Source organism: Mastigoproctus giganteus, chromosome 1, assembly GCF_048544385.1.
Source record: "Mastigoproctus giganteus isolate SK-2022 chromosome 1, ASM4854438v1, whole genome shotgun sequence".
NCBI classification, from domain to species: domain Eukaryota; kingdom Metazoa; phylum Arthropoda; class Arachnida; order Uropygi; family Thelyphonidae; genus Mastigoproctus; species Mastigoproctus giganteus.
Genome location: NC_143575.1, coordinates 87657392 through 87685164, shown reverse-complemented (window position 1 = coordinate 87685164; position 27773 = coordinate 87657392). Strand labels below are relative to the sequence as shown.

At 38.0% G+C, this 27773-nt stretch overlaps 1 protein-coding gene and 5 non-coding genes across 7 annotated transcripts in view; all 6 read right to left on the bottom strand.

The window, feature by feature from the left end:
- Nucleotides 1–27773, bottom strand: part of LOC150090971 (zinc finger CCCH domain-containing protein 10-like) — a 1521236-nt gene that overhangs the window by 841421 nt on the left and 652042 nt on the right. For both annotated transcript variants that reach the window (XM_090373667.1, XM_090373676.1), the window contains exon 4: nucleotides 9024–9062. In XM_090373667.1, coding sequence (XP_090229793.1) covers nucleotides 9024–9062 — 39 coding nt within the window. The remainder of the gene's footprint in view (nucleotides 1–9023; nucleotides 9063–27773) is intronic.
- Nucleotides 9886–9974, bottom strand: TRNAY-GUA (transfer RNA tyrosine (anticodon GUA)). The gene is given in 2 exon segments: nucleotides 9886–9921; nucleotides 9938–9974. It is a non-coding gene; the product is annotated as a tRNA-Tyr (tRNA).
- TRNAY-GUA (transfer RNA tyrosine (anticodon GUA)) lies at nucleotides 12422–12510 on the bottom strand. The gene is given in 2 exon segments: nucleotides 12422–12457; nucleotides 12474–12510. It is a non-coding gene; the product is annotated as a tRNA-Tyr (tRNA).
- On the bottom strand, nucleotides 14353–14441 carry TRNAY-GUA (transfer RNA tyrosine (anticodon GUA)). The gene is given in 2 exon segments: nucleotides 14353–14388; nucleotides 14405–14441. It is a non-coding gene; the product is annotated as a tRNA-Tyr (tRNA).
- On the bottom strand, nucleotides 16685–16773 carry TRNAY-GUA (transfer RNA tyrosine (anticodon GUA)). The gene is given in 2 exon segments: nucleotides 16685–16720; nucleotides 16737–16773. It is a non-coding gene; the product is annotated as a tRNA-Tyr (tRNA).
- On the bottom strand, nucleotides 19021–19109 carry TRNAY-GUA (transfer RNA tyrosine (anticodon GUA)). Its single transcript is given in 2 exon segments — nucleotides 19021–19056; nucleotides 19073–19109. It is a non-coding gene; the product is annotated as a tRNA-Tyr (tRNA).

The following is a 27773-nucleotide window of genomic DNA, read 5'->3' as shown; positions in this document are numbered from 1 at the left end:
ATGGCGCTATGTTAAGGAAATGGTGCTTTATCCTCTGATCGCTGATGATCTAGTGAGCTTTCAAGGAATCTTCTGGCAATGTCCAGAATTTATTTTAATTAACAATGCATTTTCAAGTTTTTTACAGATATTAAAATTTAAATAGTGAATTAAAACCAGGCTTACACACACGTATGAAGCTTAGATTTTTCAAAGGATTTAGCCCTGCTCTGGATAATTAGTTCTCTATTGAGAAAAACTATGCAAGGCCCAATACCATTCAATGAAAGGTTGCTCTTTCTTATGATACTTTGAAATTCCATCCCGAAGAAACAGACAGGGATGGATGGATGGATGTATATGGGCCACTCAATTATTGTGGCAAATGTTTTGTGTTTTGTAAGATTGGTCCATTAGTGTGAAAGTAATTAAAACTCGGAAACAGAGCAGCCAATTTATGCTGACCCTTTCAGCATGCTCTTTCAATAGACATTTTAATTCACCGTGGACTAATGAATAAACACTTAAGTTATTACACGAGCCTGATATCCCAACTGTTTGGACAACATCGATTTGATGGTCTATACATTCTGTAGATTACGGTCTAGAAACGGTTGCTATTGATTCTAAAGGTGTTAGTAGCTTCCGATGGGAAATTTGCAAACTCTGGGTCTAAATCAGATGTGAAAATTCGAAGTTTAGAAGTTTATGCCAAGCAGACAGTGGTAAGATGTCAAATTACAATGTAACCAAAGGTACTTTATAAAATACGAAAGGTGGAAATAATTCTCTTAAAGTGTGTGCACGAAGTAATAAAAGAGGAAAAGACATTTAGAAGCCAGAACATCTAGCAAAATAGCTTCATTGATGGATTAGACAAGGTCCCAAGTTTCAAAGATGTATCCTCTTCTGAAAATCTTTAAAAAATTGGGTCCTTCCACTCCTATTGAAGAATTAACGCAATATATATTTTTAGAAACTCTAGAAAAAATCAAAGTTAGAGAAATAAAGGGCACGCCCCTCACCTACAGCTCATTTCACATGGCTTAAATCCCAGTCACAGTGACGTTTTGACGAATCCCTAAATTTTTCCTTAAGCTCAAAAGGTAAAAAATCATTCAAACCTCCATATACGAGGGGTGATCATTTAATATGCGGACTGGTGCAAGATTTTATGTTTACCGCGGGAACTTTCCATAATTTAACCCCAGGGGCTCACATCTGGTGAGTATGGGCTTGACATACCCAGGGTCCTGAGCTGGATATCATCATTCTTCTCTTTCTTGGTGATTCCCTTCTATTTCTCTCTCTCTCTCTCTCTCTCTCTCTCTCTCTCTCTCTCTCTCTCTCTCTCTCTCTCTCTCGGAGTGGTTCAGAAATTTTTTTTGTTTGGCTGGTGCAGCATAAGCCTCAGGCTTCTTTGCACTATATGGCTAATAATAATAATAATAATAATAATTGCCGCTGGAGGCGCTGTCCCTGATCGCTACTGAGCAGACTCTGTGCACATGCCAGTACCTGTCGAGCTAGTGCTGCGTGAAAAGACTTTCACTGACGATCGTTTTGAAGCAAGGATCATGTCGGACATACAGATTGAACAGCGATATGTGATTCGTTATTGTGTCATACAGGGCTTAAATGCATTGTAAACAGTTAAAGAGATGGATGAAGTGTATGGTAATGAGTATCTTGGTAGGACGGCCATATTACGGTGTGGCCGAACTATCCAGTGTGAAGTGGTTTCTCCATCAAGACAATGCCAGGCCCCATACGGTTAATATTGTGCAGCCAGTGATCACTGCCATAGGTGCCGAGATTCTGCCACGCCCCCCTTATTCATCGGACTTAGCTCCGTGTGATTTTCTTCCTCTTTCCACGTCTGAAGAAAGCTTTGAAAGGTAAGCGTTTCGCGTCCGATACAACGGAAGCACTTCGCGTGTGTTTCGAAAAATGGCTTGCAAGAAGCATTTAATGGGTGGGTTCGACGGCGAAAGTGTGTAAAGTTCAAGTTAGAGTATTTCGAGAAGAAGAAATACACCGAAGATTCAGATGATGACAATTAAGATGAGATCTTGCACCAGTCCGCGAATTAAATGATTACCCCTCGTACAACCCACCAAATGTATCTTCAGATAGCCAACTAAATTCAAAAAACTGAAATTTTACCGATCTTAATGCTGCTAAATCTCATTGTGAAATCGTCAGCAGCATAGTGAACAAGTTGATAAACTTCCCATCCGAGATTATCTCTGAGGAATACCTGGCCCTGCGCTAATCAGAAAACTAGTTCCAATCAGGAAAGCGGACAGCGCAACTTAGTAACAATGATCGACCGGGACAGCAATAAGGAGGGTAGGATGCTAATCCGCATCGATCTGTAGTAGTTATATAGTCAAAACTAGGATGAGCAGCTCCAGAAAATCTAGGTTATAGCTTTCCGCCATTGTCCTGACCAAGTAGGTCTGAGTCAGGCCACGAACAGCATCTCATTTCCCTTTGCATTTCATTATCGAGTGAAAAGTACCATCCAGCTGCAATTAATTCAAATGTAAATTTCACACAGACCACAGCCCAGAAACCAGTCGAAATATCTAGCTGGACCATGACACAAATGAGTGTCTCCACTCTCGCCATCATATTGGTTCACTTCAATCTGTCCCTGCTGTAATTAGTTGTTCCACTCAATTTAGATTTGTTCCACATAACTTTCCTAATTTTATGGAGTTTTCAGCCAAAATTAACTCTATTCTTATTCAATCATAATGCAACCAACTGAATTACCACGCAAGATAATGTTTACAACAAAGTTCATTAATCAACGCGTGTTACTACAATACCCGAAGTCTGTTGACTGATATATAATTAGAATGGACTTTAAACGCCTTCAACGAGCTCAGATAAGACATCGTTGAAGGAGTACAACCTTCTTCCATTACTCTGAAGCGTGATCTCACTCAGACCACTAAACAAGGTTCCCAGCAAAGCTTAATATCAGTGCCTTATGACTCCCTCATCTGTTTTAGAAACGTGCACTCCCCTAAATACTAGGGTGTGAAATCTACAACCTCCCAAAGATTTTGGCCAAATATAATGGTCACTGAAGAGTAGCTGTCAAATGGATTTTTTTTTTTGGTTATTGCATCTAATGTCAAAACCATGAGAAAAATAGTTCATGACTCTTCTCCTCTCTTAGCAGGACAGTAGCCGTCTTGACTAATAATAAACAGAAGTAATTTAGTATAAGGAATCCTAACGCAAGCGCTGAACAGAAGAGTCCCTCGTGGAGGAGTCCTCTAAAGGCGAAGTTAGATGGATCCGTCGAACAACCGTGATCGTGCAATCAAGCTAGTAGTTGAATAGTCAGGTACAATTCTTATAGCACATGTGTATACTGGCATCCTTGTATCAATACATCATTAGGTGCGAAAAAAAATTTCTTGGATTCAGTTATTTCGAATTTTCTCATTTGCTTAAATCATAGTGAGATTTTGTCAGATAACAGTGGCAGCGATCCTTGTTCGACAGTGGGAAAAAATGATTTCCTGCAAATGAGAAACAGTTAATTACATACTTCAGTTGCTTGGTTTTCGAAGGGCATAGCCGGATTGGGGTGGGGGATTGACTTTGATTGAATCAGTCAGAGACGAGATAATCATCGCAGGAAAAACTAACTTTTTTTATGCAATGGTTACTTGATTGATTGATACATTGATGCAACGTTGTGCTACTATATTAGCTCCAATAAAATCTCATTTCTTTGAGTCATCAATGCTGGAAGTATTGTTCAATTGCATGCTAAACTGATTGTTCGACGAATCCAACATAACTTAGCGTCTCTAGTCGCTGCTGCCATCGAACCCTTTCTGCCGGTGCATAAAAATTTTCCTTTATATGCAGACTACCTTAAGATATTTATTCCTTATAACAAGGATAAATCTAAATGCTCAAATGATCTTTAAGGATGGTTTTACACAACGCAAAGATCTATTCATTTATATCAAAAACATTGGTCTTGCCCTTAATCCGCACATGATAGTTCAAATGGCCTTCGTCACGAAGAGACGAAAACTAACACTACCGTCTGTTTATTTGGGCATCCTGTTCAAAGAGTTCGACAATTTAAGGTTTTAGAATGGCGCAGGACGACCAAGTAATCTTTATACCTCATACTACAGATACGAAAAGGAAAACACTTGCCATACAAGAACATGAATGCATATCATACAAGAACTCAAGAAATAAGGCATCCCAACCTAATAATATGAACTGTAGCGAGACGCGCGTTCCCCAGCCTTCCTATATTCCCGTCCTGTCTGAGCCTCTGTTCCAGCCTCTCCTCGGGGTGTTCCTGTTTGTGAAATATTGATTCTGTTGTAGTTAAACCGTTAGCTTCTAAATCTTTCACCATCTCAAGGAGTATTTTTCTTGACAACCTTGACTGGATCCCCTCTCTTACCACTGTCAAATTTAACACTTCCGTCATTCCAAAATTTAAAGAGGTTCCAAACCTCGCCGAGATTGCCCTCCTCGCCACACAATCGCCAACAATTGCATTGCGGTGACCAATTCACTTTTAAGCTACACATTAACAGATTAAAGAAGCGCTATTCGAATACTCCCTTCTAAATTATTTTTATTTGATTATTTTACACGATTTAAGCCACTATGGAAATTTAACTGATACAATTTAAGTAATGTGGCTATGAACTCAATTTTCGTGTAATCCCCTGGCACCGTAGACCATGAAGAAGGGATTAGATAAAGAAGGGGATTTAAACAGCAGTAACATCTTGTTTGTGATAAGTGACTGGTTCTCCTCAATTTTGTTCCAACTCCGAACTGGAGAGAAGCACCCATGGTGCAACTTAGTAATAGATTCCTGGTACACTAACATGACAAAGACCAGCCTTTGACTACACGGATGACATCAAAAAAGGAGACCCACTTATCCTGAGATTAAGAATTGTTCTAAACACGTAATGTTTAGAAAAAAATTATTAATCTCTGTTGCTACATCGGACTCAAGTCTCTTTTAGCTGAACATGAAGAATTAACACCGAAGAGTTATAACTGTTAGAATTCAGTTAACTCAGTGCGTTTGTGGGACATTGAATTGGCTTAACAAAGACACACAAGTTTCAATTATGATAAGGAAGGTATTAAGCCCACCGATAGCAATGAAGTGATAGGTAGTAGAGCGACGAGTTCTGCGTCATAATGAAGCAGCGATTATGGAGTGCCCCCAAGTACCAAGCCTAATTGACAGAGAGAGGCATTAGTTACAGTGAATTGGAATAATTCAATGTTATGATGGTTACTTTAATAAGAAAAGCGCTCGCAATTCAACCTTTTCAAACCCAGTTAGAGTACCCTTAACAATTGGATTATATGTCTTAGGAATGGAAGGAAGTGGCTTAATTTCCACGCAGCCTATTTCCTCTTAGTTTATTACACGTGGTAAGTTAACAAACTCCACCAGGTGTGCAAGAGGAAATCGCAGTAACCCATTACTTTCTCATCAACATTAAACTGTTCAAATGATGATTATTTTACTGTACTCGCTCAAATTCCTTTTGCTGAGGAATTCTTTAGGCTTAAGGTATTTATCAATAAACCAACCACCTATCTGTTGAATGTGGATAAACTGTAGATTGCTTTTAATACTACATATGGTATATATATATTAATTTAATATTTATGATTTAATACATGAAACGGATTTAGGGATGTATTTAAATTAGGTAAGAATTGGGGCACAAATTATAAAGAATAAAAAAAATGTTGAAGCAATTGAGGTTAAAAATTGTTTTTAAGAAATGGCATTTCGCTTCTACAACAAAAACCACTTTATACCACAGGTCTTCTGTTGAAATTATTATCAAAGGTCAGAAAAGGAATAAATAAAAAATGGGAATATATAGAAACTATACGAAGCAAAGAAACCAACCGTGGACAGTTTGGTCGGACTTGTAATCGAAAGCAATTTTCTCTAACGTAGCAGAAAATATGTATTTTTAACTGATATGTCTACCAACCATGAAGGCCCATTTATTTATTTACCTGACTTTGTTTATTAACTGCTGGGCACTCGAGTTATATACACTACGAAGCAATCTCGTAGCTTGTCAAAATCAGTTATAGCGTAGGCAACTGATGTTATTTTCTTACCTTGGGACATGATGTGGGAGTATGGCTCTGCTGTCAAAGCGATATTTTAACCTCCCACCTAAAGTTCACCTTATTCGTTTTATTTATAAAGTGAATAGCGTAACTTGGAATAATTTAGAGGAATTCTCATCCAAAAAGATTAAAATAAGGGAAAGAACAAATACTGTACGTATAATACGAGAATTCATAAATATTTGTGAATTGTAGTGCCATCTGTATTTTATGACGTTTACTTAGGCAAAGACAAACCTCCAGCATACGAAAGTAAAAGTTTTCTTATAATAAATAAATCATAAAAATATCTGAAAGTTCTTTGCAGACATCCCAGCTTTCTGGCCAGCCTTTCAATACTGAGTGAAGAAACCAGATCACTTGATTTACGAAATATCTTTAAACTTAGCATGAAATTTCGATTTCCTTATAATTAATTCAGATGTCTAAAAATCCAGACCAGAAACTTATTAATTTCAGACACCAGAGGAATGTTCTAAAATAAGAAAACTGAATTTAGTTCAGACCAATTTTATTTTCTAAAAATTAAACTGTTTCTAAGTGGAAATAAAATCGGATCTCCCTTCGTTATTACAACCCAGACTGTAATTAAGAGATCGAAGATCGAGCAATAAAAACGCTTCCATAAAACAGTTATTAATTTATAGAAAGACTAGTTGAGATCGAAGTGTATTAAAATCTTCAAACACAATTGTGGAATAGATGGAAATTTATTAATATCAGATTCTGCTAAGTTATATCATGCAAGGATGACTACAGATAAAATTCCCATAAATGGGAGGCTTTTTGATGAGAAGCGCTTTTTAATTAAAAATATAATTTAATTATACACGTACAAGAAATACTAATTAATCTCTTAATAACTGTCAAAAGCAAAAGTAACATGGGCGATCACGCAATTATTTACTATGAAAACTACCATGACGTCGGATTGTTTAATAATGCCATCAGCCAACTCTAAATTCTAATATCCTAGATCCGTTACAGTTTTTGTCATTGTAGTTATCATGAATAATGCAACGTACAATAATTTAAAGGAATTCTCGTTAAAAAAGACAAACAAAATAGATAAATATACACATATTTGGCAATACACGATGAATGGCTATAGTGGCGCCATCCATTGAACATATAAGGAATTACGTAACTGCCCGCTGACATTCAACTCCCAGCTTCCTATAATGAAGTTATAATATGACACCATTAAGATGAATATAATCAATAAATAGCACAATAATTTCTAGTGAATATTTTAATAGTATATTAAATTCTTAATTATTTTTCGTTTTCAAACGTGAGTTTTAATTAATCTATTCAATTTCATTGATTTGCAGTAGACGTTTCTCTAAGTTGTACACACTATTTATGAACAATATAATTAAATTTTGCGAGGACCATATATATATATATATATATAAATAGGCAGCTACTTAAATCGGTCCATTCAGCTTCCACTATTGCATTCCATAATGTTGGTTCCCTTCGTTTTGACCAGTGAGCAGTGGCGCTATCTAGTGTGAAATTACAGAACGACACCAGTAACTCGTGAACTATTCCGAATGAATGTGCTTAGACTTCATAAGAATTCCTTCTTCTCTTAAAACTATAAATGAATAACATTATGCATGGGAAATTTTGACGTGAGGTTAGAATATTAAAACAACTAATCGTTTAGAATAGAGCCAACAATTGTCATTTTATCAAAATACAACTAGTTACAGGAATACAAGTTAGACAGACCTTATAATTTAATATATTTTTTTATTAAATTGTGAGGACCTTTAATTTATTAAACTAAATATAACCGATACGTTTATTATATTTTAGAAATATGTTTAAAGACACTTAAATATGTTACTAAGTTTAAATTTAAATTTTAAACGTATTAACGCTTCTAAGTAAATTAAGAAATTACAAACAAAAAGGCTACAAAAACTCGGAACTCAGTTTAATTTCTCAGTTAAAAAAAAAAAAAAAAAAAATGGTGTTCTTGATATTTTTTTTTATTTTTTTTAAGCCGGCTCTAATAACTGCCGCTTGCATTCACATTAATTATCATTATTCGATATAAATGTAGCATAATTACCGATTAGTATTTTATTTATTTATTTTATTTTATTTTTAACCAATACCCAAGAAATTTCAACTACATACTGTTCAATTCTTTCAGCACTCATCATAGTATAATACTTCGACAACAGATGGAGCCACATTAAGATATTTCTTGTTAATAACGGCGAAGGAAAAGAATTTATTTGCACTACCACATACAGAAATGAATAAAAATTAAATACTGCTATATTAAATTTGATGAAATTATGCAAAATGCAAGCAATAATATGCAAGAAGCCAATAAATTATCTTTTATTAACAGAAAAAGAAATTTTGCCAATAAAACCACATACGAAACCTGTGTTTATTAGCTAACTCTCGTATTTCTCTTAACCAGTCAACCAATCAAAGCTTGAAGATGTCAATTTATTTATTTCTATTAAAAGCAGCAAACAAAATTAAACTTTGACCTTTTAAAAATATATACATCTACGTATATATATAATGAAAATATAACGAGTAAAATTAAACGCGATTTTTTATTTTTTTATTTTGGAAAATATCTCGTTTTTATTCTCTTCCTTTCTATTTCTTTCTTTTTGCATATTTTTCAATAACTTAGATTATTTTTTCGAAAAATGCATGCTTTACGTACTGGAATACTTTAAAAACCTCAGTTCATAAAAGACTAAAGTTACGTGTATATTTTTACGCCAAATAACAAGGAACTCTAATTAAAATGCTAAAAATGTGCATTATATATGGTTCATTGAACGATAAAAAAGTGTAAATATTCTTAAAATTTTACTTACCTTCTCGGGCGACTGCTTTTGGATCTTCCCAGTACTCACCTGAAATGTAGGATAAAATCAATCATTAATAACAACAATTGTTTCCATTTAATATATAAAATAAATTACCCTATACCTTTGCTTCCAACTAACTCACACCACACACTTTGAGTGCTGGCAAAAGTAACTACTGACTCAGCAGAGTTCTTTTCGAACTCAGGCCACTTTTGATAAGAAGCATGATCCCATCACCCCTTCTATCTTCCCTGTCCTTCCTAAATGCATTATACATACCACAGTAAAACTCACCACCCTCAATTTCTGGATTATAGCAGCATTAGTTGTCCTAACCAGGATCTCGAATTCACCCATTTTTTTGGAAACACTCCTGAGGGTACTGAAGAGACAACTAACACTAAGTATTCTTTTATAGTTTACTACCCTGACGCACAATCCGTGATGTTTTTTAGACTTATTTCCCTAGGTTTATCTTACCACTCATTTGAAACTTTGCCAACCTCAAAAAGTGTTTCCAATATCGTTTCTGTATTACCCTTCCCTGGACCTAATTGGCAGTTCCCTGAACCCGTACGATATCCTGAATGATATTGGAAAACTGTTGAGCCATCTTTGTTCAAATGAATACCCTTCTCCCTACAAGTGCGAGCCAAGCTGAAAGAAATTCTTCCCTAGTGCTCTGCAGAGCACTAGGGAAGAATTCCTACGGAAGAAGAGTCCCTCAAGGTGCTTTCCTGCAATAAAGTATCACTGACCACCGGGAACTTGAAAGACTTCAGATACAAGTCTGGATGAAGAATGATTCAGGAGAAAAATAATCTGTAGTTTTATGGAAAAAATGAGAAAGAGAAAAAAGAAAAAAAAATCCGTCGAGCCGGAGTCGAACCAGCGACCTATGGATATCCGCATCACACAAACTACAGTCCACCGCTCTGCCAACTGAGCTATCGACGGACACACACATAACCCCTCCGAACAGCCCTTTTCTCTACATAATCCGCGTACAGGTAAGCCAGCCCAATATGGAACAAGGTATTTATTCATTCCCCTCTGGGCAATGGGTAATTACCTCGTTTCCGCTTGCCAGAAAGCACTTTTTTATTTCCTCTTCCAAGGCAAGTTCAGTTTGGCTGAAAGTGAAGTAAACATTTTCAGATTCAAGAAACATTAACTAAATATGCATCAGTGGTTCAGTAGGGAACACCGGGAATTTGTTCTCCTCCAGAATCGCAGTACAGTGAATTGGAGTGTATAATCCACACTTTTTGTGTCATCCAGTTTACAAAATATAAATTCAGAGACTTTGATTTTGGCTTTCACAGACTAGAACTGTACAACTTAAACGGTGACCCTCGGAGATTTACAGTTGGCCATATAAAAAATTAATTGTTAAACGTTACTTATTAGGAAAAAAAATTCATGAGGACTTTTGTAATCACCGTTTATTTGTATTGATTTCTGACTTCCAGATACTACCTTATCGCATGCCATTAATATTGGCAATAACCACAAACAAATAATATCACCTTCGCCTCAAATATGAAAGACAAATTTTATTCTTTCTCTATTATTTTACAAGTAACTTAAAAGAGAAATTACAAAGAAATCTGGAGTCAGAAGAGGGTCGGATCCAGGCTGCATACCGACAGATTTTCGATTTTATTTTTTTAAATCTGCGTAGTTTGAAACATAATTGTTCAAATTTTAAAGGTGCCTTCAGAAACATTTTATTTATTTTGTGGACCACAATGATGCTTTATTATTTAGAACATTAAAAAAATGGTATTTTAATTTGGGGTTTCTGCATTCCCCTCTGTCAGTAAAAAACAAGAAGTTGCGGTTATAGTGGGTTCACAAGCACCAAAACCAGACAGTGGAAAAACATTGTCTGGTCTGTAAAATCCCGGTTCTGCTGCTTAATGTCAATGGGGGAATCAGAATATGGTGGAAACAGAATGAGTCCATAGACCTGACCTGGATTGTTTGTATTAGCAATTTTAGTATTAGAATTATCCATGTACTGCAAGAAAGCCGCAGGCTTTTGCTACACCAAAAAATAAAAATAAAAATAAAATAAAATAAAAAATAGGAAAGAAAAATACGAATTATGCCCATAGTCTGTGATGAGGTATCCATACTTGAACACAGTATTCCAACCATGGCCTTACCATTGGCTTATACAACGAAATTACGACGGATTCAATTCACCAGCAAATCTTCCAACTAACGACTGCGTAACCACCACCTGTCAATAGTTCCTGTGTTGTAAGCCCTGGGATGTCATCTTTTTGGTGAGTAATGATGAGGTCAAGAATATTCGCAACCCTTGTATTTTCTATAACATTCTGGTACAAATAATCATCATCTAGTTTATTTAAAAAAATTGTTTCTCATGGTGATTTAACTTCCACTTCTTCCAATGAATCTGGGATGGTTGAAATCACCCACAGTAAGACATTTGCACTTGCTTGACAATTCCATCAGTGTGTAGAGACTTTTGCCCTGCTCTTCACGATCTTCTAATCTGTAGATTACTCGCAATCTCATTATACCTTTGCTTCCAACAAACTCACACCACACACATTGATTGCTGACAAAAGTAACTTCTGACTCAGCAGGGTTCTTTTCGAACTCAGGCCACTTTTGATAAGAAGCATGATCCCATCACCCCTTCTATCTTCCCTGTCCTTCCTAAATACATTATACATACCACAGTGAATCTCACCACCCCCCAATTTCTGGATTATATGAGCATCAGTTGTCCTAACCAGGATCTCGAATTCACCAATTTTGTTGGAAACACTCTCGAGGGTACTGAAGACACCTAAGACTCAACATTCTTTTTTAGTTTACCACCCTGAAACACAATCCTTGAAGTTATTTAGACTTGTTTCCCTTTCTTTGTCTCTCCAGTGATTTGAAACGTTGCCAATCTCAGAAAATGTTTCCATTATCGACTGTTGCGCCAACAAACAGGAATTCTTGGGACGTTCGCAAGCATTACTTCCCATATCATCAGATAAATGCGTTTCTGCACTTTATTCCCCCGACCTAACTAGCCGTTCCCTTAACCCTTAGGATATCCTGAATGATAATGGAAAACTCTTGAGCCATCTTTGTTCAAATAAATACCGTCTGTACAAAACAGATCCCTTCTCCCTACAAGTGCGGGCCAAGCTGAAAGAAATTCTACCCTAGTGCTCTACAGAGTCCCTAAACCTTGAGGGACTAAACCCTTGTTTGTGTTATCTGCACGGGGCTTTCCTGCAATAAAGTATCACTGAACACCGGGAACTTGAAAGACTTCAGATACAAGTCTGGATGGAGAATGATTCAGGAGGAAAATAATCTGTAGTTTTATGGAAAAAAGGAGAGAGAGAAAAAAAGAAAAAGAAAAAAAATCCGTCGAGCCGGAGTCGAACCAGCGACCTATGGATATCCGTAAGACACAAACTACAGTCCACCGCTCTGCCAACTGAGCTATCGACGGACGTATACAGAGCTCCTCCCAACGGCCCTTTTTCTTAACATAATCCGCGTACAGGTAAGCGAACTCAATGTGGGCCAAGGTATTTATTCATTTTCCTCTGGCCCTCTGGGAAATGGGTTTCTGCATGACAAGAAAGCACTCTTTTTCCTCTACCAAGGTACGCACAACTTGACTGAAAGTTAAGTAAATATTTTCAGTTTCTGTAGACGACATCGGGATTGTGCTCCTCTCCCCATAATTGCAATAAATTGGAGTGTATCCTCCTCATTTTGTGTCATCCATTTTACAAAATATAAATCCAGAGACCTTGATTTTGTCTCTCACGAACTGTAACTGTACAACTCAAACGGTGACCCTCGGAAATTTACATTTCCGCATGACTAGGTCGATAGTTTATTTTTAAGTGTGTCATTATTAAGCTTAGTTACAAGGAGAGATACAATTTTTTATTGAAATATCTGACCCAGCAGAAGTTTACGAGTGGGGGAGGGGAGGAAAAAGGGGTTGGTTAAAGCAATACTGAATTTTTTTCGGGTAAAACTATATATTTTTAGCTTGCTTTCTATCTAAAAAAACAAGTGTTAAATGTTAATAATTAAGGGAGAAAAATAATCTGTAAGTTTATGGAAAAAAGAACTCTGTCGAGCCGGAGTCGAACCAGCACCCCTTTTATTTGAAGTCATTGGCGTACTGGTACTTTAGAATATGTGCTTGCTGATCAAGTCCGGATAACCTCTTGGAAATGAATAACATTTCTGAATTCAATTTAATTCTATATAATGTTTTAATGAACAGGGGGGCATTAAAAATACTTGCATTCCTTAAGAAGTTAGAAGACTGTCTTCGCCATATCGAGTGATCAGAGCAAACTGGTTACCCACTTTGAAAGGATAGAGTACAAACCATATGAAGGTTCCGTCAGCGTCAAGCACCAAAGGAACTAAGGCTATGCGGTGTTAGTATATTGTGCTTGTGAGTGCGTGTATTCTTAGATCGATTTGTGTTTGCTCCACGAAAAGCACAAGTTAAAGGGAGAAAAACCTAAACCAATTTTTGCTGAAATCGATTCCAACTGAAGCCTTTTCTATCCGGTGGGGCAAGGACAACGATTATATCGCCTGTGCTAAATGCGTGGGTACACCGTATGAGGGAAGTTTGTTTAAAAGATCTTGTTCTTCAAGCAGAATCGAAAACTTTAAAAATGCCTAAAGCAACCTCTTCAGTTTCACCGAACTTTGCTGAAGATTATTATTATTATTTATTATTATTATCAGCTACATGGTGCAAGGAAGTCTGAGGCTTATGCTGCACCAGCCAAAAAAAAAAAAAAAATTCCCGAGTTACCCTAAGAGAGATAGAGAGAGAGAGAGAGTCAAAAGTCGAAGAGAAGAGTTATGATATCCAGCTCAGGACCCTGGGTGTGCCAAGCCCATACCCCTGGAGAAGAGCAACATAAATTAAGACATCACCAGGAGGTCGACAGACTGAATATTGACGGAAGCCATACTGGACATCGTTGATCACATCGAAGATTCGTGTTAGCTTAAGAGTTGGAGGTTAAGGGATTTCTCCATTACTTCAGAAAGAATACAAGGAAGTGCAATGGGAGGATAATTGGAGGAAAGGGATTTGTCACCCTTTTTAGGTACTGGCTGGATGAGACCTTCATAAACTGTTTTGAATTGAATCCGCGTTGGTGATATCTATAGGCTGCTTTCCTGAAATTAAGTATCGCTGATCACCAAGAACTTGAAAAACTTCAGATACAAGTCTAAGTTCAGAAGAAAAATAATCTGTAATTTTATGGAAAAAAATGAAAGGGAAAAAAAAAAAAAAAAAAAATCCGTCGAGCCGGAGTCGAACCAGCGACCTATGGATACCTGCATTACACCAACTACAGTCCACCGCTCTGCCAACTGAGCTATCGACGGATGTATACATCACTCCTCTCAAACGCCCTTTTCTTGACCTACAGATAAGGCAAACCAAACTGAGATACTCCTCTCGGGAATGAGTAAATGGCCTTGGCAGCACTTTTTGTTTTATCTTCCAAGGTACGTTCAACTTTTATTGGGACGTTCTTGGTTCTTGGTTCGTAAGTGAAGGAAACATTTTCATATTTCAAAAAACATTAATTGTCAGTGGATCAGTAGGTGAAGTCGGGAAGATGTCCTGCCCAAGAGTCCAAATATATTAAAATGCATCATCGACACTTTGTGTCGCCCTAATTTGCAAAATATAAATCGATTTTGACCTTCACGGACTATAACTGTACAACTTAATCGATGGCCCTCGGAGATTCACAACGGGCGTGACCATAGTTTATTTTTAGTTGTGTCAGTATTAAAACAGGGATTGGCAATAACCACAAACAAATAACATCACCTTTGCTCAAAATAGGAAACAGAAGTTTAATTTTTTTTTCTCTATTATTTTACGAGTGAATTTAACGAGAAATAAGCAGAAGAGGGTCGGTCCAAGCTGCATACCAACAGATTTTCGATTTTATTTTTTTAAATCTGCGTAGTTTGAATCATAACTGCCCAAATTTTAAAGGTGCCTTCAGAAACATTTTATTTATTTTCTGGACCACAATGATGCTTAATTATTCAGAACATTAAAAAAAATTGGTATTTAATTTGGGAATTCTGCATCCCTCTCTGTCAGTAAAAAACTAGAAGTTGCGGTTATAGTTGGTTCGCAAGCACCAAAACCAGACAGTGGAAAAACATTGTCTGGTCTGTAGAATCCCGGTTCTGCTGCTTAATGTCAATGGGAGAATCAGAATATGGTGGAAACAGAATGAGTATTAGAATTATCCATGAAATAAATAAAAAATAAATAAATAAAATAAAAAATAGGAAATAAAAATAAGAATTATGCCCTTAGTCTGCGATGAGGTATCCATAATTGAACACAGTATTCCAAACATGGCCTTACCATTGGCTTATACAGAGAAATTACGACGAATTCAATTCATAAGCAAATCTTCCAACTAACGACTGCATGACCACCACCTGTCAATGGTTCCTCTGTTGTAAGCCCTTAGATGTCATCTTATTGGTGAGTAATGATGAGGTCAAGAATATTCGCAACCCTTGTATTTTCTCTAACATTCTGGTACAAATAATCATCATCTAGTTAATTAAAAAAATTGTTTCTCATGGTGATTTAACTTCCACTTCTTCCAATGAATCTGGGATGGTTGAAATCACCCATAGTAAGACATTTGCACTTGCTTGACAATTCCATCAGTGTGTAGAGACTTTTGCCCTGCTCTTCACGATCTTCTAATCTGTAGATTACTCGCAATCTCATTATACCTTTGCTTCCAACAAACTCACACCACACACATTGAGTGTTGGCAAAAGTAACTTCTGACACAACACGGTTCTTTTCAAACTCAGGCCACTTTTGATAAGAAGCATAATCCCATCACCCCTTCTATCTTCCCTGTCCTTCCTAAATACATTATACATACCACAGTGAGTCTCACCACCCCCAATTTCTGGATTATGTCAGCATCAGTTGTCCTAACTAGGATCTCGAATTCACCAATTTTGTTGGAAACACTCCCGAGGGTACTGAAGACACCTGAGACTCAGTATTCTTTTTTGGTTTACCACCCTGAAACACAGTCATTGAAGTTATTTAGACTTGTTTCCCTTTCTTTGTCTCTCCAGTGATTTGAAACGTTGCCAATCTCAGAAAATGTTTCCATTATCGACTGTTGCGCCAACAAACAGGAATTCTTAGGACGTTCGCAAGCAGTACTTCCCATATCATCAGATAAATGCGTTTCTGCACTTTATTCCCCCGACCTAACTAGCCGTTCCCTTAACCCTTAGGATATCCTGAATGATAATGGAAAACTCTTGAGCCATCTTTGTTCAAATAAATACTGTCTGTACAAAACAGATCCCTTCTCCCTACAAGTGCGGGCCAAGCTGAAAGAAATTCTACCCTAGTGCTCTACAGAGCCCCTAAACCTTGAGGGACTAAACCCTTGTTTGTGTTATCTGCACGGGGCTTTCCTGCAATAAAGTATCACTGAACACCGGGAACTTGAAAGACTTCAGATACAAGTCTGGATGGAGAATGATTCAGAAGAAAAATAATCTGTAGTTTTATGGAAAAAAGGAGAGAGAAAAAAGAAAAAAAAAAAAAAAAAAAATCCGTCGAGCCGGAGTCGAACCAGCGACCTATGGATGTCCGCATTAAACAAACTACAGTCCACCGCTCTGCCAACTGAGCTATCGACGGATATATACACCACTCCTCCCAACAGCCCTTTTTCCTAACATAATCCGCGTACAGGTAAGCGAACCCAATGTAAGATAAGGTATTTATTCATTCTCCTCTGGCCCTCTGGGAAATGCGTTTCCGCATGACGGAAAGCACTCTCTTTCCTCTTCCAAAGTACGCACAACTTGGCTGAAAGTTAAGTGAACATTTTCAGTTTCAAGAAACATTAGAGGGGCAGCGGTCCTCCATGTGGTGTGGGCGCCACACCTCTTCATGCATGCCTCTTCTACAGATACTTCCATGGGCACTGTTCTTCTGAATTGGCTTCTATAATTCCCGCTCTCTCTTTCAAAACAGTCCGAACACGTGGCGCCACCAGCCAACATCCATTTACTGTCCAACTTCAAACTCACAGAACCAACTTTTCATCATCCTCGTTTATTCATTCAACTGCCGTTTTCTGAAACAATCTTCCTTCATACGTATTTCCTGAAAATTACAATCTACAGAAGTTCAAGTCCAATGTCCACAAATATCTTCTTTCGTCTTCTCAACCTCCACCCCAAGCACGGTACTAAGTACTACAGGTTATAATACCTCTCGTGTTTGGGGTTCACATAAAAAAGAAACATTAACTGTGTTTCTGTAGAGGATATCGGGAAGGTGCTCCTCCCCCCATAATTGCAATAAATTGGAGTGTATCGTCCTCATTTTGTGTCATCCACTTTACAAAATATAAATCCAGAGACCTTGATTTTGACTGTCACAAACTATAACTGTACAACTCAAACGGTGACCCTCGGAGATTCACATTCGGGATGACTAGGTCGATAGTTTATTTTTAGGTGTGTCAATATTAAGCTTAGTTACAAGGAGAGGTACAATTTTTGTTTTTGAAATCTGTGACCCAAGAGTAGTTTACGAGGGGTGGAGGAAAAAAGGGGTTGGTGAAAGCAATCCTGAATTTTTTTTCGGGTAAAATCTACATATTTTTAGCTTGCTTTCTATCTAAAAAAACAAGTGTTAAATGTTACTAATTAGGGGAGAAAAATAATCTGTAAGTTTATGGAAAAAAGAACTCTGTCGAGCTGAAGTCGAACCAGCACCCCTTTTAGTTGAGGTCATTGACGTACCGGTACTTTAGAATATGTGCTTGCTGATCAAGTCCGGATAACCTCTTGGAAATGAATAACATGTCTGAATTCAGTTTAATTCTACATAATGTTTTAATGAACAGGGGGGCATTAAAAATACTTGCATTCCTTAAGAAGTTAGAAGACTGTGTCTTCGCCATAGCGAGTGATCAGAGAAAACTGGTTACCCACTTTGAAAGGATAGAGTACAAACCATATGAAGGTTCCGTCAGCGTCAAGCACCAAAGGAACTAAGGCTATGCGGTGTCAGTATATTGTGCTTGTGAGTGCGTGTATTCTTAGATCGATTTGTGTTTGCTCCACGAAAAGCACAAGTTACAGGAAGAAAAACCTAAGCGATTATCTACTGAAATCAATTCCAGCTCAAGCCTTTTCTATCCGGTGTGGCAAGGACAACGATTATATCGCCTGTGCTAAATGCGAGGGCACACAGTATGAGGTAAGCTTGTTTAAAAAGACCTTGTTCTTCAAGCAGAATCGAAAACTTTAAAAATGTCTAAAGCAACCTCTTCAGTTTAACCGAACTTTGCTGAAGATTATTATTATCAACTACATGGTGTAAGGCTTATGCTGCACCAGCCAAAAAAAAAAAAAAATTCCGAGTTACCCTAAGAGAGAGAGAGAGAGAGAGAGAGTGAAAAGTCGAAGGGAATCACCAAGAAGAGAAGAATGATGATATCCAGCTCAGGATCCTGGGTGTGCCAACCCATACTCACGAGATGTGAGCCCCTGGATGAGCAACATAAATTAAGACATCACCAGGAGGTCGACAGACTGAACATTGACGGAAGCCATACTGGACATCGTTGATCACATCGAAGATTCGTGTCAGCTTAATGGATTTCTCCTTAACTTCAGAAAGAATACAAGGAAGTGCAATGGGAGGATAATTGGAGGAAAGGGATTTGTCACCGTTTTTAGGAACTGGGTGGATGAGATCTTCATAAACTGTTGTGAATTGAATCCGCGTTGGTGATATCTGTAGGGTGTTTCCTGCAATTAAGTATAGCTGATCACCGGAAACTTGAAAGACTTCAGATACAAGTCTAAGTTCAGAAGAAAAATAATCTGTAATTTTATGGAAAAAAGGAAAGGGAAAAAAAAAAAAAAATCCGTCGAGCCGGAGTCGAACCAGCGACCTATGGATATCCGCATTACACCAACTACAGTCCACCGCTCTGCCAACTGAGCTATCGACGGATATATGCGTCACTACTCTCAAAAGCCCTTTTCTTGACCTACAGATAAGGCAGCCCAATGCGAGACACTCGTCTGGGGAATGAGTAAATAACCTTGGTAGCAATTTTTGTTTTATCTTCCAAGGTACGTTCAACTTTACTGAAAGTGAAGGAAACATTTTCATATTTCAAAAAACATTAACTATCAGTGGATCAGTAGGTGAAGTCGGAAAGATGTCCTGCCCAAGAGTCGAAATAAATTAGAATGTATCATCCACACTTTGTGTCACACTAATTTGCAAAATATAAATTGATTTTGACCTTCACGGACTATAACTGTACAACTTAAACGGTGGCCCTCGGAGATTCACAATCGGGGGTCACTAGGTCCATAGTTTATTTTTAGTTGTGTCGGTATTAAAACAGGGATTGGCAATAACCACAAACAAATAACATCACCTTTGCTCAAAATAGGAAACAGAAATTTATTTTTTTTCTCTATTATTTTACGAGTGAATTTAACGAGAAATTACAAAGAAACCTGAAACCAGAAGAGGGTCGGTCCAGGCTGCATACCAACAGATTTTCGATTTTATTTTTTTAAATCTGCGCAGTTTGAAACATAACTGGACAAAATTTAAAGGATATTATTTATTTTGTGGACCACAATGATGCTTTATTATTCAGAACACTAAAAAAAAAAAAAATGGTATTTTAATTTGGGGGTTCTGCATCCCCCCCCTCAGTAAAAAACAAGAAGTTGCAGATATAGTGGGTTCACAAGCACCAAAACCAGACAGTGGAATACTGGAAAACATTGTCTGGTCTGAAGCATCCCGGTTCTGCTGCTTGATGTTGATGAGAGAATCAGAATATGGTGGAAACAGAATGAGTCCATAGACCCACCCTTGGTAATTAGTATTAGCAATTTTAGTATTAGAATCATCCATGTACTGCAAGACAGCTACAGGCTTCGTCTGTGCACGCAACCTGTTCCAGAAATGAATAACTCGCAACACAATCTAGCCGGAAATGCCCTGAAATTTGCATTTATGCCCCCGAGTTCTGCAATTCTTTATAACAGTGAGAATTCCACCTTCATTCATTTCACTAATCTCTCAGAGCCTTGTAAACCTCAATGAGGTCACCTCTATAGTGCCTGGTTGCCAAGCTATGTAGCCCAGATAAAGTCTTTCCTCACCCGGTCGTCCTTCTGCCGAGCTCACCACTCGAGTTGCCCATCTTTGAACCCTTTCAAGAAGCTCAATGTCTTTTTTCACACAAAGTATTCATAATTGAACACAATATTCCAAACATAGCCTTACCATTGCCTTATACAGTGGAATGATGACAGATTCAATTCACCAGCAACATCAGCTGGGTTATCTAAAACTTCCCCAACAATGGTTCGATCCGATTCGCTTTTTCTTTGTATTCACGTGCATAAAAAACTTCTTGTCTCATTTTCTTTCAGTCAGTGCTTCCTTATACTCATCTTTGGCTGCCCTAACGTATCTGTGGTAGTATTACAAATCAATTTGTAGCTGTTGTAGGCCTCAGTACCTTTCCTTGCTCTGTAACTTTTCTATATTATCTTTTTCTCTTCTATTAGACTGGACAGCGCTATACACATTCCTCTCTGCATCCTCCTTGTCCTATATTTTCTTAATGGCATTTATGCATTCATGGCTTTTATAATTATTGCTGGAAAGGCTTTCCATAATTCTAATATCTTCTCCCTCCCTCAAGGGAGGGAGAAGTCAAGAGGGATGAGGTCAAGAATATTCGCACTGTTACTAATAATCATCATCTAGTTTAAAAGATGTTTTGCCTTTTGGTGAGTTTAACGCCCACTTCTGCCAATGAATGTGGGACAAGTTGAAATCGTCCATAATAAGACATTCACACTTGCTTGCCCATTCCATCTGTGTTTAGAGACACACGGATGGAAAGGTCAAGCAAGTGCAAATAGATAAAATCTACTCTGTCAATGTTGTTTCCAAATTGACAATTTAGAAGATGGTCAGTGAATGTTTTATGCAGCGGAAAGATTCAACATGAGTCATCAGACAGAGAAACTCAGTAATCGATCGCTTTGAGTAGCAATACAGAAACTCTGAATGATTCATCGCCATGAACTAACAAATCCTATTCTCTTTTGTAATATGTGAATAGAGAATTCTCCATGTGACTGGACTGTCCTAAAAACATTGTCTCTGAGGCGGTACCTTCCTAACTTTTTTGATGCCAATACATGCCACAAATAATTCCACATCTCATGTGAAAAAAGTAATTCAACATCCCGCTGAGAATTATGCAATTATTTGACACCCCACCCTTTTTACAACACCTATAATTACCAAGTTCTTTCGCCATCCGCATGTGATAAACCAGTCTCCTTGTAGATGGAATCCAGTTATCGAGTTTTATTAAAAAAAGAGTTTGGATCTTTTTTTTAATGAAATTCGGCGCATATTATTATTTTTCTGTTCGCGCATCTGCATGTAATGATGGGTTCCCAGTGGATGGAATTTTGTGAAATTATACATTTGACTCATTTCGAATGATTTGTCGAACCCTCCCAAATTTCACTAACGTCCCAGAATAATATACAACTGCGTATTACCACACTCAGGATAGCGAAGAACGAAAGAGACCTGAGGTGCATTGTGCAGTCAGATATGACGAACTCTGATCAGTGCAACAAGCTGCCAAGACAGCTCATGGGGTTTTGTCAATGATATAGAGGAATTGTATCAGCAGGGATAAGGAGGTGATTATCCTATTGTATGAGGCAATGGTCAGTCTACATCTTGAGTACTACATACATGTCTGGAGGCCTCATTTTAGGAAAGATGTAGAGCTTCTGGAACGGGTGCAGAGAAAAGCAACGAGATTGGTGAGCGGAACAAAGGGGCGATATTAGCAAGAAAGTGTAGTTCTGCAAATCGCAGCATCTTGAGACTAGGCAGTACCTGCGAGATGATCTGATTCAGGTGTTTAAGTCTTGGAATGGATTGATCAAGCTCAATGCTTCAACCACACACATGAGGGGGACTAGGACAAACTGGAAGATTGGACACCGTTCCCATGAGTGACATTTCTTAGACCGGACTGGATTCACCGGACGGGAACTCCTAAGAAGACTCATCACAGCTTTGCTGTTAAAGGCCATCTTGGCTCTCCGAACCATGATCCCTTGCATGGTCCTTTCTTCCCCTTTCCCCCTAGCGGGAGAGGTGACGGTCTCTTTGTCTCCTCTTCCCCGCTGCTCCCTTCTTCCCTCTGGTGGGGCATGGGCCTGTCCCACTGACACCTTGAGGTCGCCTTCTCCATTGATCCCATATTTCTGTCTGTTTCCCTCAGCCTTCAGTCTGCTCTCTCTTAAAAATATTCATTACTAGCGTTCAAACCAACCCCTAGTAATCGTACCCGACACTCAAAAATTTAATTAACGTAATTTTTAATTACCTCAGCTAACCCTATTTCTCCCCCCCCCCTTTTTAGGCCTTAGTCACTGAAATCTCAGGAAACTAGGTGGCAGGGCCTACCAGAGTAAAATATAAAGCTACTGGGTACCTGATCTGCCTCCACGGGGAGGCAAATCAGGTACCATGTACAATCAGGCACAACGGCTAAATGGTCAGATGAACAACAGAATATAACACTACACGTCTACTAACCCACACACTTTAAACTTCTGGCCTTGACAGAAGGGGAACCCCTGGTGCCGTTAGACCCTAAATACACTACACACATGAGGGGTCATAATTTCAAATTGCGGAAGGACGGTTGTAGAATAGATGTGCGGAGGTTTCCCCTTTCTACACGAGTTACTCGGAGGACGTATCTTAGGCATTTCAAAGGATGACAAATTGTGTGTTGAGAAAGTAATTAAAAAGGCAATGATAACGACCCTTATTTATAAAAGAGAGATTCCTTAGAAGGATATAATAATACGCTTGCCCGAATTCATTATATACCATCTACAAAAAGCATGCAAACATAAGTTACTTTCACACTAACGTCGCTGCCAATGGTCTACCTTAAGCAGTGACGACATCTTTAGTCTTCACGAAAGAGTTCGCCCTCCTGAGCAGGCTGAAAGATATACTGCTGCGAGTATAGTCATCCAACCAGTTGAGTTAATGATGTAGATCGGTTGGTCTGGCCCTCACACGACGTTTATCACATAGGAGTTCCAGAGAATTCAAATCGGAACTCTACGTTAGTCATTTAACTTTTGTACTAGCACATCCATGGAGCATTTTCGAGCAGCACCAGCAGCATGGCATGGGCGATTATCCTGTTGAAAAAAAAAAACATAGGTCCGCACTAAATAATTGCAATGATGTAGGGAGGATGGAGGTATCCAAAATGATAAGGTGGTATCAGCATTCTTCATTCCTGCACAGCCTACTTAGAGTTCTTGACTTCACTATTGGCAAAATTTCCACACCACAGTCCCCCCCTTCTCCTCCTCCTCCGAACTTCATTATAGACGCAACACTACTGCTATAGACTTTCTCCAGTCATCCTCCACACGCACGCACCGGAATAGGATTTAGGGATATTTGTCAAACCAAAACCCGATTTCCACTGTCTATGGACCAATTACCACGCAAGGCGAGATCGCTGATTGTGGTTAGTAATGTTAGGCTTATGCGCCGTCGCTTTCCCATAAAAAACCGAAGCTGTGAAGGTTCGAACGCAGTCAATTAGTATCGACACAGCTCTTGTGGATTCCTTTAATTCCTGATTGACGTTCTGCAGGAATGTCTGTCGAGATGTCCTTTCCTGTTCAAACGGAGTGAGCCTTGTTCTTCCTATTCGTCGCTGGACAGCGATGGCACTGCCACTTTTCAATTTTCTGATAACATTACTGACGGTTGGTGGATGGTGTACACAGTGTACATCATCCATCAACCGTCAGTAATGTACTGACAGTATACTGCTAGCAATTGCAAGAATTTACAAGCCAGCAATGTTACATCCAACAAAAAAACCCTCACGAAATAAATTAGCTTGTGTTTACATGCCCTGAGGAAAATAACTAACTTTTGTGGCGAATATCCTTTCCTTATATATCAATCCCAGTCACTTGTTTGTCCTGGAAAGCTCTAATCGATTATGAAAACAGAGGTGTCTCAATAATTTTCGGTGGGAAGTGTAGTTAATCTAGTTTGCATAACAGCATGGAAAAGTAAATTTGCTGTTACTTTTGCCTGCATGTCTCCCTTTTCCTGATTTCGATTTTCGTCTCAAGACCAGAGTGGCATATTTAATGAGAATATCAAAAGGGCTTTCCAATGGGGTTGTTAAAGCTAGTCTGTCTGCAGCGAGGGGTGAGGATTTTTGTCTTTGAGAAAATCCTGCTTTTTATGCCTTACCACAAACAATCACACCAATGAATTCAACTAAACCTTAGTTGTCTAGATTCAAAACAATCCAATTCAATCTAGTTATACAACACAGTCGCTGTGGTTTGTCCAATCAACTCACTATCATTATTAATAAATGCAAAAATGATTACAGGAATACATCGTTTCAATCGATGCAAGAACACTGTCAGGTAGAATTATTTAAGATTCATAAACAGGTAAAATCAGGTTGTAGAAAAATCGGCAACTGTTTCTTGGGACAATCTCAGAAGACTACGGTTTTGATTCAATAACTTCCAATGTTTTACAATGAGGTTGGGATGTTTTCTACGAATAAACAGAAAAATGCAGTCACGTGCTCCCTAAACCTAGGAATATTTCCATTTTCATAAGTGATATCTTCGATGGAACCATCTTTTTTTTTCAACTTCAAAACAGCGGATCTTTTTACCACCACCAATCTTCAAACTTTAAATCCTCGAGTTTCATGCCAGCACGTAAATATAATCTAACAGCGCCAGAAAGTCTGTTTTTCATAGAGTAAAACGCGAACACCGGGTTGACCACCAGAGATTTTTGAACCGTGCCAAGCTCTGCCTGTTTTTATATTATCGCTATGAATATGGAGAAAGCGCGAGTCAAATCTTACATATTGAATGTCAATATTCTGCACACGTATTCCATACTAAGGATGTTTTCCCAGAATACATTCTTGGCTGTTGCTGCTTCCTACGTGAAAAGAAACCTAACAAGTGCGTTAAGGAACGAATTCTATCCATATAAAAGAAGTACACATCGCAGCAATCCCCAGAGAGTCTCCAGCAGGGGGCGAATGCTAATAAAAGTTTTCTTTGTCGAAATATTAACGTATAATTTACAATTAATAAAATTAATAAAACTTTAAAAAAGTAATAAAAGCTACTGAATCAGAAAAAAAATCTTTACGAGTGTTCTTAAACTTATTTCAATCAGTATACACATTGAAATAAAACACTTATCCTCGCTGAGTAAATGTGATGTTGCTTTTGCATAACAGATGGCGCCACACGAGCAATCGATCACTGAAACACCTGAAAACAGTTACTAACAGCTCCTACGCATATTTTGCGCCACTATATTAAGCAGACATTGTTTAAATTAAGAAGAGAAAAATTCTAATCGGACAGGAGGTTGATTGGTATTATCTAATTAATTAAGATCTAGTTACCATCAGCGAACATTCTTGCTCCTACAATGACATCAAAACGTGTTCAGTCCTGAGGATCCCAAATAGAAAACAAATTAGATTATGAGTTGGAGGGATAATTAGAGCCTTCCTGTAAGCTGGGAAGGTTCAAATTACCTTGGAAAAAAGTGTTAACATTGCAAACGAGTCGTTAGCAATTCTTTCAATGCGTTTCTGAATCACGTGCCACAAAATGGCGTTATTTATATACAGTAAGGTGTATAAGAATTTTTTTCAGGACTTTTTAACAGCTCGAAAGATTCATTATTCGAATAACTTAAAATTTGATTTAAAATTAAATTAATTAGAATAAAATTTTTAAATAAATATATATATATATATATAAATTTTAAAAAATATATATATATATACAGGGTATTCACGAGCACCCTTCAAGAAATACTTTATTATGCTTTATGTACTTAATGGATGAAATAAAAAAAAAAGAAACCTTTATCCTAATAAACGCTTTGCATCACCCAATCTCCAACAACCCCTAAAAGAAACCAGTTCATTAGAACCTCTAAAAGTACTCAATTTTTGGATGGTTATGCAAAAAAGCACTTAATGTCTCCAGCAAGACCGTCTGTCCGTCCGCATGTAACAACTCAACTCGGAGTAAATGTATTATATGAAATTTTATATTTGCCTCATTTGGAAATACTTGTCGAGCCACAATGACCTTTAGTTAAGTGACAATATGGGTTTCGAATTATTACTCGACGTTGATTGGTTACTGGAAAGGCCCTAAAAGTCTATATGTGCTTATGATTCCAAACTCGATGTTATTATCGGTTCTATTTTTCCACTTCCCTAGGTAAAAATAAAGAAGAGCCAAGTGACAGCAGAACTATTTGCAAGCATAAACGTCTGCTCCCGGAACGCAAAGAAAAAGGAGTCGTTTGGACAGCGAGTTGAGCATAGCATCTCACTATATCTAATTTCACAGCTGAGATGACATATTCTACTCGACAGAGGTATGAAAGGCATTTCTCTTCCAGAAAAACATTTTATATAACGAAGTTTAGCGCCTGACAACTTCCCATATGACTGAGTTGCAAAGCACGCCACAAAAGAGGGGGTACAGGAAGACCTGAGCAGTGCAAGAGGAGCAGCTTATTAGAATCCTCCACTAACACTCTCCTTTTCTCTCTCTCTGTCTCCGCGGTGCTTCTTGTGAAGGAGAAAAGGAGATCGCTCTTAGCAATGCTGCTTCTTCCGGTAGCAGCGTTTCACAGGCGTTGCTATGACAACATCGGTAGCTATGGTAAAAATGACAGCTTCCAGCACAGACGGTCGCAGGTGACGTTCCTCGTGACTACTGCTGACAAGTTTTCTGCCAGCTGTTCTGTCGCTAAGATGCACACTCAAGTGGGTGATGGGGGGTGGAGTGGGGTTGGGGAAGGACACGAGACAATGTTTGTGGCAGATAAACTCCGTAGGGAAGCGATGTTAGCACGTGAATGGCCTGCAAGTAATGTAAATATTAATGCAGCCGTGTCAGTGGCGACAGCACCCCCGGTTTTAGTTTCTGACCAATTTATTGTGTTCGAAGAGGACAGTTGGAAAAAAAAAAGGAAAAAGAATTCGTGAAAAGAATATTGGACTGGAAAATACACAAATTGTAAGCCTTTAAAATTAATTCTTTCACTAATGTTTTCACCTTGTACGTCCGTCCGCATGTAAAACTTGATTGCCATCGTAGATTTCATGAAACTTTAAATTTTCAGGCCAACAGATATTAAGAAATTTATTTTCATATATATTTCCTTTATTCATATATCATACACATAAAGGTATGTTAATGTAGTCAACACTCTATCGTTAGTTGCAGTAACTAAGGTAAATACTAATAAATACGGTGATGTTTGTATTCTTGCCAAAATGATCAGTTGTGAATGTTTGACTTACTGGTCGTTCCGGACTATAAACAGAACTTTTTCTTATTTTGCTGCGTTATCATATTGAATATGCGTAATCCACCTACTGCCAATCACCATGGCCGTCCGTCCGTCTGCATGTAACAACTCAACTCCCCCAGGCAATTTTATATTTTTGCCCTTCAAAAGAATTTCTAAAA